The 16,185-nt window shown below is 42.1% G+C and overlaps 1 protein-coding gene across 1 annotated transcript in view; it reads right to left on the bottom strand.

Annotated features, from left to right (window-relative positions):
- Window positions 1-2,890: 2,890 nt before the first annotated feature.
- atp2b4 (ATPase plasma membrane Ca2+ transporting 4) overlaps window positions 2,891-16,185 on the bottom strand; it is a 71,443-nt gene continuing 58,148 nt past the window's right edge. The window contains exons 19-20 of the mRNA XM_078283839.1: window positions 13,770-13,952; window positions 2,891-3,377 (exon numbers count right to left, since the gene is read on the bottom strand). Coding sequence (XP_078139965.1) covers window positions 3,132-3,377; window positions 13,770-13,952 — 429 coding nt within the window. The 3' untranslated portion in view covers window positions 2,891-3,131. The remainder of the gene's footprint in view (window positions 3,378-13,769; window positions 13,953-16,185) is intronic.

Below are 16,185 nucleotides of genomic sequence, written 5' to 3'. Positions count from 1 at the left end.
GATACATGTACGTAAACTGAGTCGGCAGACGCCACAGCAAAAGGCATCTCGTTTATAGTTTACGGACACGCGGCAGGAAGAGGAAGTGATGTCACGAGCGCTTTAACAGTTCTGCTCTCTTCCCAGAAACAGTTTCTAAAGCCGTTAAGTTACAAAAAAAAAACCCGACGACGACAACATCTACGTCTATGTCCTCTTTAAAGGTGTCAGCTTCTATACTAGCCAGTCATAGCACAGCACCAATCCTCTCATTTAAAAAAAAAAGAAAAAAAAAAGAAGTCGTAGTAGCTTGAAAGAACAGAAACGACAAATCCAAACAAACCCAGAGGTTGGTTAAATAATTATACACTCCCATTTAATGTTTTATACTGTGTTAGTTGTATTCACTTTCCATTTGCGAAACCCCAATGGAGTTTGATAATTGAGAAATCACATAGCGTGTAGTGTCTCACAAGACTTTAGATAAAGTGATCATACGCATGTAAAAGGGGGTGGTAAGACTAGATTGCTGAGATTCCAATTGCATGGCCATCAGGAAGTAAACAAGTCACTGTGGGTTACTTAGCCCTAACATCAGTTGACCAAGAAGACAAACGTGGCATAAATATTTAGAGAACTGTAAAAAGACATACTCCACGGTAGATTAATCTCATTCATGTACTGTACTGTCACCAAACTCTTCAGCCTATACATATATATTCATATATCTCCAAAATATTAAAAAGTACTTAATATAAAAATACAGAAGAATTGTAAAAAATGAGCAAAACATTGAGTTTTATATGAAAACCATGCAAGAAAGATTCCTCATTTAGTTAAATAGTAACTCTAAGACTCGGGGAAAGCAAGGGAATGGAGGGGGGAACTGGTCGGATGAGGGGAAGCGCAGTGCCAGGCGAACTGCCACCCCACTTGGTTTTCATGTAAACATTGTAGAGGTCCTTTAAAACTTAGTTCGGCAGTGACAACTGTAGGTTTTCTCTTCACTTTTTGGTCATGTTTGGAGTAAAGGGCCGGGGTCGGAGGTCGGGGGGTCGGGGGTTCGGGGGGGTTCAGTGTGAGAAAATCCAAAGGAAACCTTGATAACAATGAGATACAAAACAATATAGACAACCTATAAAATATGGCTCTGAGTTACGTAGAAAAAGCTCATCAGAGGGGAGAGAAGGAACCTAGTCATGACAAAGAAGTTTGAAATATGGCAGTAGTAGTACATTAATTCAATAACATGTCCTAGTCTTTACTTGATGGTCGCTAGTCTAAGGGTTTTTAGCGGAGAGTGACAGACAAAGCATCCAGACTAGGAGGGACTCGACGTGCCGCTGGGTCGGGGATTCTAGGAACGATTCCTTCTGCTGTTAACACGGTAATCTGTGGCTGCGTGTGCCTGAAGGAGGTTTTTACTGTAGACGCAGAACAGCGGACAGGGGGGAAAGCGGGAAAGTGGAGCGGTCGGAGGGATACATAGCGGATTTCTATCTGGATGCTATCTGGATGTTTCCCCATGGCTCGGTTGAGATCAATAGTCCCCCGCGTCCCTCGCCATAGCCGACACAGTGAAGCTCGATAAGAACACTCAAGACGCGCGCGGGCGGAGAGGGACGGGCTGGACGCCGCTTTGTGTCGCGCGCCGCGTGTGATCCCTACTTTCGGTTGTGTGATTGCGCTGACAGACAGTTTTATTTCCTATTCATAAGAATGGACAAACTAGAAAAAAACCAAAAAAAAAACAATCAGAACGAATACCAAGATTTGTCTTATACACAGGTAGATGTCCTAACTGGATGCTGGATCCCATATATCCATTCCTAAAATGACCATGCTACTCAACACGGATGAAACATAACATGCATACGACCGGAGGGGGGAGGGAGGGGGGGGGGGACTGTTCTTTGTAAAAAATAAATCACACTCCTCTTCACTCTTGTATTCTTAACTCCAGATTGAGGCAGTATGTTGAGCGGTCAACTTACTGGAGGAGGGGCTAGAGAGAACCAGAACCCTGATTGGATGAGATGAGGTCGGACGCCCCCCCCCCCACCCTCCCCCCCCACCCCAATTTCTACATTATCATCCTATGACCCTACCTCTCTTGAGGTTATATGTTTTCGGGGTGTATGAAACATTCCGGCAAAAAGAAGCTAAGCATCCTTAGCGCTGTCCTTCCACATACAACAAAGTAAATGAAAGAAAATCGACCCATACGGACAGAATGAAGGAGAGAACTTTTTTTTTTTTTTAACAGTTGAACCTTGAAGCCTGTAGTGTCACACTCCGCTTTCAGTATTTTCAGCTGAATCAACCCTCAGTACACATTCCTTAGAAGTGCGAGAAAAAAAACCCGAAACAGATTCTGTACATTTGGAATAAAAAGACTTAAAAAAAAATCCCTCGGCAAACAATCGAATAATGTCGACAATGGTTACATTTTTGCAATTGCCCACAATCTTCTTATCACACCCCCCCCCCCCCCACTTTTTAGCTGTATAGAAGAGCAAAAAAAAAGCATATATACATGAGAATCGATGCACTCTTTTAAAAGTTCTGTGCCGTTTGAGAGCGTTATGCGGGAATGAAGCAAGTACAGAACGAACACAACATGCTGCTTTTCAGTCCCAGGCAGGAGATCCAACCGCACGAAAACGAGGCTTAAAAGGATTTAAAAAGAAAACAAAAGGATCATCACATAAAAAAAAAAAAAAAAGTGGATAGGACAGGCAACAGCCTTCCAAGGTGGATGGAGGCTCTAGATTCCACCCTCTAGTGGGTTAAAGGGGTGTGTGTGTGTGTTTGTGTGTGTGTGTGTGTGTAGGGGGGGGTTGTCTCTTCGTATATCACTTTTTTTTTAAGGGGAGGATGTGGGGGGGGGGGGGGAGGAAGGAACAAGGAGGAGGTGGTGAGGGTCATGGAGCTCCATCCTCACTATAGTTTGTGAATGCGTACGATGGACAGCTGGGAGGCGTGTGTGTGGTTGTGTGTGTGTGCATGTGTCAACCTCCGTAGAATGAGGGTGTGACCAGAGTGACGACTGTTCAGCTGGTGGGGCGGGAGAGGAGGGGAGAGGCTGAGAAGAAGGCGAAAGATGCTGATGAGGATGATGATGGTAGGATGATGGGAAGAAGTGGCGGCGGTCAGATGGAGGACTCGAGGCTGCGGGAGGAAGCGGCGGGCGGCTCTCCTCCTCCCGCCGCCCCGGAGGAGGCGCCGGGCAGGGGGTCAATCTCGTCGCCGGTCTCCTCGATGGAGGGGATGCGCGCCTCCTCCTCGGAGAGGGGCACGAACTCGGGATGGGCCATGAAGCTGTGGATGGAGCTGCGGGATTCTGGGTTCTCCAGCCCCTCGTAAAGGGAGCTACGGAACGCGTTCACCACCTTAATCTGGGAGGAAACAGACAAGAGGAGAAATGTGACAGGAGAAGCGTGAAAAGCCACAGCGCAGTTTCTGTTTATATACAAATGTGTGAGGGTTCGGGACAGGCAGGGAGGGGCTGATGGGATAAACGGTGAGCGGTGAGTTGGGGATCTGGGCGGGGAGGTGCAACAGCACAAAACACAACAAACCATCAACACATGAAGCCACTTTATGGGGGAGGTAGATGAGAGAGTCCAAAAAACAAAAAGGTGCATTAACACAAATTATACAGCACACAGGATGGAGGGTAGAGGTCAGCTGGATGGAGATGGAACACTGCAAAATATGAACAAAATGTTAACGCAAAAGATACACACAATGTCACAGGCATCACCGTATAATGACAACACAAAACAGCAACAAAAAAGCACAACAGAAATCTACAGCAAACAACCCCCCCCCCCCCACACACACACACACACACACACACACAGAGAATACTACCTAAAGCTACAGGGTTCTTTTCAGTGTTGCTGTGAAGGACACACACACACACTGACTGCTAGCTTGCATTATCTGAATGGCAAAACGGTTTGCGGGTGTTTGGTTCGGGAGTGACGACATGCCATGCCGGTGGGTATTCACTGGTAAAATAAAATAATATAAAATAATAGAATTTTGAAAGGAAATGTGAGGCCAACGGAGAGGGAATTCATGACAGAAAAGTGAAAAAGCAACACATCCAAAGGCAGATGACAACACACATACACTCCAACACTATGCCCCCATTGGGTGCATTGGTCTATGGTTCATTAGAGAGATTGAATATAAGTAACATACATGCACACGCACAAACTAACACACGCAAACACTGCTGTAAAGAATCTGATAGAGCGACTTGGTTATACAACACAGCTGACTTCAGGATAGTTGGCAACATTCACCGTCTATGATTTTTATGTTGTGTTTTACTATTGATGTTTTATGTTGCGTTTTGTCCATCCTTTTTAATGCTATCTGGAATTGAACTGAAGACCAATTTGACAACCGAAATAAAAAAACACTGGCAAAACCAGCCTATTTCTGAATGAATATAGCTGAAGAAAGTTGTAAAACTATAAATCGCCAGAGAAGAAAAAGCCAGGAAATGAATCAAGTGTGGACACACAGCACTAAGAAACCTGTCATTAAGATATTTTGATGTTTTTCATGTCTTTTTCAGACATTTTAAGGACCCGCAGATACCCTGGATGGATAAGGTCAATATCACAAATCAATTTGCAATTCCAATTTTAGTTTGATTAATTGTACTGCCATATTTGTTGCTTCAGCTCTATAATTTTCAGGAGTAGGTACTAAGGCTGGTAAGCATGAGGAAAGGAATGAATAGGGGGTAAACTATTCAGAGGCTGCTGGGCCTTTTAAGGTGTTATGATGAAAAAGATAATTATATATTAGAGACTGAATCATATTGCTAAATTAGAAAGGCTCAGCTTTGACTTGAGTTGTGAGTTTGTTTTTGTAATTGACGGATGACTGCATAGTTACATTTTGCAGTAACCTTCCTGAAATTAAATCTGCTACTAGTCATTCTAAGTATGCACAAAATGTCCATAATGAACAAGCCAAACATTTTCAGTAATTTCTTCAGTGGAAAACACACACACACACACACACACACACAGATTTGTTTTCAAACTTTTGTAAAGTTGCAAAACAAAAAAATTTAATTTGGTGCTTTTCCCTCAGACTTACTGAATATCATAAAACACAGTCTTTACATCATTATTTATTTTATGAATGCATTTGCATCACTATTTATCGCAAGATTTCTTTAGCGACAAAAAACGTCAAGCGAGTGTAGAAACTTTTTTGCGAGATTAAGGACATTTTTACGAAATTTATGAAGTTTCCAATTCAGACTTCCTCAGTTGATACATCACAATTTGTATGAAAATACTTTGATGGAAACCGAGCGTGTGGTACAGAGGCGAACTGCATTCACCTGAAAAAAAAATCCTCAGAATTCCTCAGAATTGTGCAATATTTTCTCAGAATTATTAGAAAAGATGTAATTTACTAAAAAAAGAAAAAAACAGGCTGATTTTGTTTTTTCACGTGAATGCAATAGGCTTCCATAGTGTAGGCTACTATATCCCATTATTACCTGTAAAGTTTGTAAATTAATATATTCTCAATAATGAAAGCATATACTTAGGTCTAAAATGCACAGGATGAGATATTGTTTGTGCTATTTAGGGTTAGCACTCAATGTGGATGTTTGGGGAAACAGAGCTGGGCGGTAGCTGGTATGTTCACACACAGACACACTTATGAAACACACACCCGACTAGCACCTGACTAAATACTCACACACATGAATAATTCAGTTCAGTGCCATAATCGCTCTCCAGTCGCACAGTAACTCACACTTTGCTCTCCACTCTCTGCCTAAAGACATGCAGTTTCCGTTGTGATCCCACTTAAACATCATGAATCCACAGGGGCTGCTGCTGATCATAATGATCTACAGTATATGCACCAATAGACAGTGTTCGTTATAATTAATAGCCCCGTAGTTCAAAGCACTCTATTACTTAAGCAGTGGAACTAGAGGAGAGGTGGGAGGCACATGCAATCACACACACACACACGCATGCACACAAGTAGACAGGCAAGCAGCTAAGGTAAATGGGGAAAGTGATGCATGGTTGGCTGTTTAGAAAAAAAAATCTATTGGCTGTTAAGCCTTATGAGACTTCCTGGCCAGAGCTAGCCCTTCAGATTTAACCCCCCCCACATGGATTAACCCATGAAATTATCTTCCTGCCCAGGCTGCTGCCTTAGGGAAAGAACACAAAGAAAATAGGACAGGGATATTTTTCTGTCACGAATTGGAAGGATTCGCAGTTTTTTTCCCCTTCTCTTTACTCATTTCTGCCAACACTTCCTGGTAATCTGTCATTGGCTAGGCAGTCGGCAAGTCACATCGGGGTTAATAGATGCATGTTAGAACTTAAATCCCCGCGTCGTGCAGAGGGAGAAGCTGCAGGAGAAGTCTGGCATGGGGAGAGGAGAAAAAGTACTGCATAGGCAAGGGGTGAGAGAGGGCAAGAGAGAGAATTAAAAGTAGTTTAAAAATGAGTGAGCAAGAGAGAGAGAGAGAGAGAGCGAGAGAGAGAGAGAGAGAGAGAGAGAGAGAGAGAGAGAGAGATGAATCAACAGCCAAAAGAAGTGAAAGGGCAAGATACAGATACTAAAATGATAGAAGGTAAAGAAGAGAGACGAAGGAGATGGAATTTGAGAGATTGGAGAACTGATGGATGAAACCTATTTTGTAAGCAGACTGTCTGCAAGTTTCAAGTTAAATTTCAGACATTTTAAGGCCTTTTTAACACAGAGTTAAAGCTGGGGTAGGAAACTTTGGAGAAAGGAGCAAGAATTTGAAAGTACACAACAAAAAAATCCCCCCTCTGCTCCCTCCCTCCCTCCCGTAACTCCTCCCTCCAACCGAGGCTCAGGCACGCTCAAATCTTTTACACAAAACACAGCTCTGCTAGCCCAATCTAGTTGTAACTAAAACATTCGTCAAAAATATTTTTTGTCAGCATAGATTAGTTAGTACGGTTACAAAGACACATTGTTATACGGACATTGGTCGAGCTAGGTTCACGTATATGGAGAGAGAGTGTCGGGTCCTTAGCATTGGCCAAACTTGATAAATTCCAAACCTTTTATCCAAAACAGTTCTGCTAGTTCTAGTTAGAACTAAAACATTCACTGGCAAAACATTTTTTTGTCACACATAGATTAGCTACCACAGTTGCAAAGCCATAGCTATCCAACACCGGTTGACCTGAATGTGGCTCCTTCCTGATAGCACATCTTGGGGAAAATAACTGGCTCCCTTACACAACAGGTTTATTCCAGTCCCAGTATTCAGTTTGGATTATGACCGTTTCACCTCATTCTTCTGTGAATATATTAGTTTTCTCTCTGCACACACCCTGCAGTTTGCAGGACAGGCAGGACTAGACTGTCTTTGCGCGTGTGATGGACAGGTTGTATGGACGCCTCCTTGCTGAAGAGCTGTCCTGATTGGTTGTTAAGATTCAGGCTCCCTGAGATTTTGGAGTGGCTGATTTTTTTTTTTTTGAGCATTTGACTTGATAGCCATCGGGATGTAAAAATAATTTCAACAAATATTACCAAAATGGTTCTAAAATAAATTGCCAACCCCAGCTTTAAATATAAGACTAATTTTGCAATTGAGATAAAACTGAAACTACATGAAAACTGTACACTTATCAGAAGAGAGGTCTGCATGCCTGGCTGATTTCTCACCGGAAATACAGCACACCAAGAAAACTCAACATTTTCAAAACATCTGAAAGTGAGTTTATGACTGAAAATGCTTTTTTTTAAAAAATGTATTCAAGACCCTTCAAGGCCTTAATGTTAGATGTAATGATTAAAAGTGCTAATCCTGCAGATCCTGTTTTTTAATTTTGTCTCGATCTTTGGTGCTAAACGCTCATTTCTGTGGTGGTTCTGCACTGCACTTCCCAGAGATCATTTGTTAGTCAAACAGGTGGTTACCACTGCTCATGCCAACTACCCAGTTCCTCATGAAACGCATCACTTTCTTCATGTAACAGCTTTCATGAACTGGCTACTGGTTGATTCACTATTGTGTTATATCAGCAGTAGAAAGTATAAAAATTGGACATTTATGTACATGAAACTATCACAAATTATTACTTAAAGATGTTTAGCCTTTTTCAGGACCCCCTGGTAAAGAGAAAGCCAAGGAAGATGACAAAAACAGTATGAAAGAAAGAGGCAGGGTTGGTTGGAGTGGGGGGGGGGTAGTTGTTGGGTGGCCATTTGGGGGTAACCATCTATTGGTCAGCCATGCAGCATTCAGCATTCCCATTGGACCATGCAGTAGAAAACAGGAAAAAAAGAAAGAGTCCAGCCAGCTCAAGCAAGTTGGTTAGCTGGCCTCCAGTCGCGGCACTCACTGCCTGCAGTGGAGGAGGAAGCGGCAGCGGCAGGAAGGGGTGGGGCCCCGGCCGAGTTGGTGAGGGAGGAGGAGGAGCTAAGCCCTACGTGGGTGGGGCTAGAGACAGTTTTGGCGGCGGCAGCGTCATTGTGCTGGCTGACGACGGAGGGCTGGCGGCGCAGGGCACCGGGCACCGCCGCCTGGCCCGTCTGGAAGGTATACACCACGTCCATCTGAAGGAAGGACAGCCACAACACACTGTTAGACAGCAGAGACTGGGCGCGAGAGACCGAGACAGAGGAGAGACAGAGAGAGAAAAACACAGAGACAAGAGAAAGTGGAAGTAGGAGAGGAGGACAAACGACAGATAGTAGAGGAATTTCTAGAGGAAAGAAGATGAAGGAAAGGCTTTTGAGAGGAGAGAGAAGTTTCTATGGTATGACAGTACTAGGGTTTGACCGATATGGGTTTTTGAAGGCTGATACTGATATTTTGTGCCCATTTGTCCCAGAATTAAATTAGCTGACTAAAATTTAGGAAAGGTTCTTGGCTGACATGAAGAACACAATCTTTAAATTTGACCATTTTCATTACAAACAGAATTTTATTCTTGTCAAGGTGAAGAAGCCTCTGAAACAACATTTAGACCATGGGACAGTAAAACTTTCCACTGAAACCTAGGATAACATTAATAATAAGATATTCATGCATACTTGAGTGGAGTCCGATTAAAATGTCTCATTAGAATTAATTCAGGTTAAGGGCTTCCCATAGATAGCCAGCGTAGTACTGATGAATTCTACAATAAATATGTTATCGATCAAACCTCATCATATCCATCATATCAGAGGTGGATGACACCAATTGGACCAGATCCCATTTTTAATAAAAGGACAATATCGGCAAACGGATATATCAGTCTAAACCTGGTGGGTACCCAGGCAAAGAGGTAGAGATTTGTAAGAGGAGGGAAGAGTGGAAGAATGAGGATATGAGATAGAAACTCAGGACTCATGGGCAAGGAGGAGAGAAGAAAGCGAGGGCCAGCAGAGACAAATTAGGAGGGGAGAATGAGACAGGTTTACAAAGAGTGGAAAGACAAGAGGAGAGGAAGAAAGTTTGAGAGAAAAAGATAAAGAAAGAGCTGTCATTTGGATAGAGAAGAAACAACAGTTAGTGAGAGAGAGAAAAAAAAGTACAAATCCCTGCAAAAGCCCTGCTTTGATAGAACCAGGGGATGAAAGGAAGGGGGAAAAAATGGTGGAAAGATGAATAAAGAGCTTTTTAGTCCGTCGTTGAAGGCTGAAAGCACTTGAGAAAGGGAGTGAGAAAATTAGAAAAGGAGAAAGAGGGAGAAAAAGTGTCACTTGGAATGACTGATAAAGTTTTGGCAATGAGGTAGTCCTTGTACCAATTATTCTCCCACTGTGTTTGACTAGCCAGGCATGCACTGGCACAACACTGCCCACCAGGATTAGAGAGGAGGAGGAGGAGGAGGAGGAGAGGAAGAGGGGGGGTAGAAAGATAAGGACCTAATTAGCTTGCAGCCTTTCGTCGACTCCCCCTCCATCCCCTCATCCTCCTATCCCAGGAGGACAAGAGACAGATATTGTAGATATTGTAACACAAACATACACAAAGAGAGAGAGAGAGAGAGAGAGAGAGAGAGGCAGAGAGCTTCCCCTCTCCATCCTTTATACCAGTGGGGAGAGAGGAAGAGGACAAGAGCTCCGATTCTATTTCTTTTCTCAGCAGTTCGCTCTTATGATGGTTCTATGGTCATAGCAATATTATAAGGACAGTAAGGCCGTAAGAGAAGGGACAAAGTAGAGAAGTTTTCATTCTGCCACTGGTGAAGAGATGCCTGGTGAGGTTTTACCGACCAGAAGATGGGCGAGGTTTTTCATTTGGTGATTCATCTCCTAAATAGATGATCTTTGACACTAACAGCACAGTAACACACTTGTGAACCACGTTGCCATTTCAATTAAGACTCTGTGTGCCTGCAACTGAGAAAACTTCAATAATATGAGCAAAGTAAGCTACATCAAACTCCACCACAAAACAGAATCCAAACTATTATCTAAAATTAACATCACAAGATGAAACTGACATACCATTTTCTGCCCGTCAACCAATGAGAGTATCATTATAAAGAACCAAACACGAATGCATTACAAAGAGGAGAAAAGTGATAGGCAGGATTTGCATATGAATAAGGAGAGAGAATAGATGTTGACGTGCATTAATCCACTGAGAAACATTTGCTAGGAGAGAGTGAGTGTTATACCAGTTATAAATAGGGGTGCACAATATAATTTTTTTCAGATTGAGTACAAGTAGGAGTAATTTATTTTGCTTGCTGATATCAAGTACCAATATGAGAAAAAAACAAATTTCTTGTCTTTATTCACTCTTGGCATCGGCTGACTTCACCGATGCTGAGTACTTAGATTTTAGCCAGGTATCGGGCCCAATAATGATACTAGAGCACCCGTATTTATAAAGTAATTGAGAAAGACTGAGTCAAACAAAGAGAAAATAATAGAAACATAATGTCACATTAAAGAGAGAAGGAAACAAAGCGGAGGAAGGTAAATACTGTGACAGAGATCAAGAGAATAGCTAGCTAGTAGCAAGATAGCTCGCTAGATACTAGCAAGATAGCCATCTAGGTAGATGCTGCCAGGAAGAGAGAAGAAGGACAACATACAGGGTGTGTGAAAAGTCTGGAATTATATAATTATATGGATAACAGTAATGCCATAGCTGCAGCTCGGTCTCATGAAATTTTGAGCATGACATCTTAAAATGCAAATTACGTGCTCTGTGCATGAAAAGTGATAGAAGACCATTTCCCCACCAGGAATGGATTATTTGGAGGAGAGACGACTAGAAACGTGTGAAAATGGCGTGTCCAGTTTGTGCCATTATAGGATACCATTAAGATTAAGATATTCATGCATACTTGAGTTGAGTCTGATCAAAATGTCTCATTAGAATCAATTCAGGTTAAGGGCTTCCCATGATAGCCAGCGTAGTACTGATCAATTCTACAATAAATGTGTAATAATCAAACTGCATGATATCCATCATATCAGAGGTGGACGACACTAACTGGACCAGATCTGATTTTTAACACATTATCAGCCCCATTTATAGATGTATGCCTATTTTTGATACTCTTTCAGTTGGCAGTTTCCCCCTGACTTTTCCAGACTTTTCAGACAGCACTACATGAACACTCAGAGCTCCGAGACTCCGGTCCCCTGCTGTCAAAGCCAAAAGCAGGAAATCTGAAGAGGACATAGAAAAGAAGATATTAGTTTGTGAGGAAAGATTAAATAAAAATCCTTCTCTTCGCCCTGCGGCCACACTAAGTAAAAGTTACTCCACCGCCGGCAGGAAAATGCCCGACCTCTCTAACCCCGTGTGTGTGTGTTAGACAGCATCCGATAAAAATTGCTCCGAGACGACGGCGATATACACTTGTCAGCCCACTCTGCGAGGGGGAGCGTAGCTGCGGTGTCAGTTGGGTGTTACTGTAGGTAGGTGTTGGCGCCGAGGCTAATGAAGCCCATAGGGACATAATGGGACTGCCTGTGGACATGCTAACACTCACTCAGTGCCGGATCCGTCTTGTAGGCGGAAAGTTAAGTCAGGCTAACACACACCAATATGCATGTACAGACACTAGCACACTTGGATATGCACACACACACACACACACACACACACACACACACTTCCCAAAGCCCCAAACTGTGAAATGAGTCATTGGAGAATGAGCTGTTTTGAAGGTGGACATAAAAGGTGTGCCATGAGGGGCAACCGCTAACCGCCCACACTGTCAATGCAACACACCGACTGACAGATTCCTATGGAGGTGAGGCACTGTAAAAAAACAACAAAAAAAAACAAAAAAAACAGGGAACATTGAAAATATATAAGATTACAAGCTTTTTTTTTCCAGCGTCGACAGCCATTTTTCATTTCTGTGTTTTAATAACCCTGGCTTGTACTGTAGGATTGTAGTAGCCTCCTTTTGGAGAGTGTGTGAAATTGACTGGACAGCATATGTAGAAGCAGCGCTACGCGTGTGTACGACAGTATTAAATATCGCCGCTTTCCCATTTACCTTGAAAGAGAGACACTCACTGCGTAATCTCTCGGTAGTCGTGTCAGCCAGTGTGTGTGCTTGCGTTATTTAATTCCCACACAAAACAAACCAGAGAATGAACAAAATGTTAGCTGAAATGTGGAGGTGCTTGTGTGGGAGTACAATCTGTCCCACGAAACACAGAGAGGAGAGACTTGGTAGCAAATGCAATACATCTACAATCACAATGCAGTTCAGTTTGTGTGAGTGTGTGTGTGTGTGTGTGCAGATAGCAGTAGTTGTCTTTCAGAGTAAAACTGCCCATTTACTTCCAGTGCATCAGCTCCATTCAGTCTCTTACCTAAAAGAAACGTGAGAAGTGAAGTTACAGGGTAAAGACAACCAACAAAATGGCAAATTTAGTTTTGGTCCCAAAAATTGTTCAGCTCCATATTTCCTACAAAAAAGCTCAAGAGTTAGGATGAGAGAGTTTGCTAAAATTTCTCCAGTGAGGTAAGCAAATCATCCACGACTTTACGGCTTTGTAAAGTCCCTCTAGGATTTTGAAATTCTGCTATTGCAGTAATTAATGCAAATTCCACCAATCCCCACAATATTTGTGAGAACTTGTAATTTTCCTCATGAAATGGTCAGATCAACAAAGCTCATATAATTTTGGCAAATTAATGCACATAAAATGGTCCAATCAAAGTATATACCAACAAACTGTGTCTATCTTGGTCTTCTACTACTACGACCAACATTTGACATGCATTATTCCATTTATCCTGAGCCTTTGGTTTAAATACTGTTTGTCAGAAGAACACAGAGGGAAGAGACAGTGCTAAAGTGTTAGCATGGAGCTACTATCACTCAACATAGTGTATGCTAAAGTGTTAGCATGGAGCTACTATCACTCAACATAGTGTATGCTAAAGTGTTAGCATGGAGCACCAGAGCCAACAATCCTCCAGGGACTGATGGATGATTTTGGTGTTGACTAATGGGAGAGTATACCCAAAACTTGCTGTATTCCTTGTTTTATTTCTTGAGACTTCTGCTTCAGCATAACAGTTGATGTTTTGTAATATTGCCAGATCTTTCAAAATAAAAGCTCTGTAGCTCACATGACAGATCTTCTAGGGTCCTTTCACAATATAAGTCACGTGATTTCCACCACAGTACATACTCAAGTCTGGTCACCTAGAAACCTTGGAACGTCAGACAACTTTTCAAAATAAAACAATACGTAGATTTCATTGAGTTACACTTTAAAAACACGATTAGTGGCGTGGCGAGGTGCTGCGGCGGTACCTGAGTCTGGATGCGGTTGAGGCCTCTGAACCAGAGGATCTGGCCTCTCCTCAGCTCCATCTCGGCGTGGTCGATCTCGTCGGCTCCCTCGGTCAGCTCCTCCTCTGGGATCTCCTCCTTGGTGATGCCGTGGCCCGCCTCCTTCAGGAACTTCAAATGGTGGGTGGGGATGGCTGTGATCAGCTGAGACGCACACACACACACACACACACACACACACACACACACACACACACACACACACACACACACACACACACACACACACACACACGCGCACGAGTGTGAATTATTCTAATTATAACAACACTGTTATCATAGTGCACTGCCACTTTGCATTCACGTTAATAAATGCACTTTATTTTATAATTACGACTTTGACAGTAGCACTTTGACTTTTAAATTCAGTGTGATTGTTAAGATTAGATAAAACTTTAATGTTCCCTGTGGGGAAACTGGGTCGAGAAATTAACTTGATCTGATTTTTAGGGGAATTTTGGTCCTTTTTGGGGCTATGAAACCTATAACTATGAAATAATACATTTACATGGTGTATTAGCAAATAAACACTCAATTTGTAACACTAACATTTGTTTTAACTTATTTCCCACTGCTGGAAACTGACGGCAGGCCTTACAGAGGAGGATGTTGTCGTTTTCCCTACTGCTGGCTGCATGGTGCAAACATTTTCTACTGCTTCAAGCTGCGTGCTCGATTGTTTTCCAATCGAACAGCATGTAATTTTCTCACCCAAAACGCACTGGATTGAGTAGTCGCATTCACGTGTGAATATATGACGACTCAACAAAAAAATGCCAACAGGGTGAAATGCAAAAAAAGGGTGGTCCTCATCATTTTTTATTACACTTCCATTTTTGACCCAAGCCCCCGAATTTCTGACTCTGGTTGGAACAGCAAAACAGCATACAGCAAAGAAGAATAGGATATAAATAAGAATGGAGCAAATGGGGGGTATTAAATATAAACTGGCAATTACAATGTGTCTAGAAAATATACAGTAGAAATGTATGAATGAAAAGTAAGAAAAAATATGAGTTAGTAGCATTGCTTGGGCCAAAATATATTGTTTTCAATGTGTACTCTATCTGTACCCAATGAGAGACGCGCTTAGCAACAGTTGCAGCCATTTCAAATTCTCAAGGCAGACTGCTTCACACAGCAACATATGTTGACTGAATAAACAGCTATGAATTCTGCCCAGTTCAAGCACAGTATGCCTGCACGTCTACTAGCTGCCTGAAACTAAAACTTTTAAGTCTATATCACCCTTCATCACAACACCATATCTCACGGGGCTAAAACTAAGCATATTTTTTAAATATGTTTCCATAATCTGAAATATAAATAAATTAAACCACATGTAATAATCCTAATTATTGTAAGATAAAATGACAGTTGAGTTTAGGAGAGAACTCAAATCTCCCACATAATCTATCAATAGAACATCAAAAATACTAAAACTAAGATATAACTAAGAACAAATTAAATCAATCATAAAAGACAAGATTCCCGAGAAGAAACTAATGTAAAAAAGCAAAATGACAAAAAAAACAGTGGTTCTTTAAATAGTAATGCTGCACTTAAAACTAGAGCACCATGTCACCCATAAAGAACCTCTGAAAAACCATCTACCCTTCAGAGAGCGTCTCTTTGTCTTTTTAGCACATTTACATTTCATTTAGCTGAGGGTCTCATTAAGGGGTGACAAAGGCTAGGTACGCACTAGAGGATTATACAGCTGATTTCCACCAGGTTTTTCCATCCTGACAATTGGAGGAGAAAGCCCCCCATGTTGGATATCTACCACCTGACATCTGCAGGATCCTGAACATGGATGACAGACCGCCAAACAGCCAATGACAGGCCAGTTTCCAGTGAGGCGAGTGTGTTGTGATTGGTTGGAGATTAGAGGTGGCGACGTCAGCAGCAGGATAATCTCAGTTATATAGTCAGTCAGGCCTAATCATCAAGTGTGACCACTAAAAATCAATGTTGTTATGTGTGTGATGCTATGTATTTCAAAATGCTATGTATTTACATTCAGATTCAGGCTACTAACATCAGACTGGAAACTGCACAGTGGCATCCTGACTACAACTTCATCAGTTTGATCAGAGAGGATGACACCTGGCTCCTTCTACCTGGATGTTCACATCTCTTGCTTTCTATATTTTTCTACCTTTTTGTGTCTAATCCCCTCATCTTTTCTCTCCTACTCTCTCTCCATGACACGAAACGGCCCATTGCTTTTATTTTAGAAGCAATGGGCCGTTTCGTGTCATGTCATTCTAAAATAAATCAGTCAACCGATTCACTCTCTCTCGTTCTGTCAGCGTCTTGCTTTGTCTGTCTCTGTTGCATCCTTTTTTTCTCTTCTTTTCTCTCTTTGCTTTTC

The sequence above is a fragment of the Centroberyx gerrardi genome, chromosome 5, assembly GCF_048128805.1.
Source record: "Centroberyx gerrardi isolate f3 chromosome 5, fCenGer3.hap1.cur.20231027, whole genome shotgun sequence".
Taxonomy (NCBI): domain Eukaryota; kingdom Metazoa; phylum Chordata; class Actinopteri; order Beryciformes; family Berycidae; genus Centroberyx; species Centroberyx gerrardi.
Note: the sequence above shows the minus strand (reverse complement) of the source record. Positions and strands in the feature narration are given on the sequence as shown.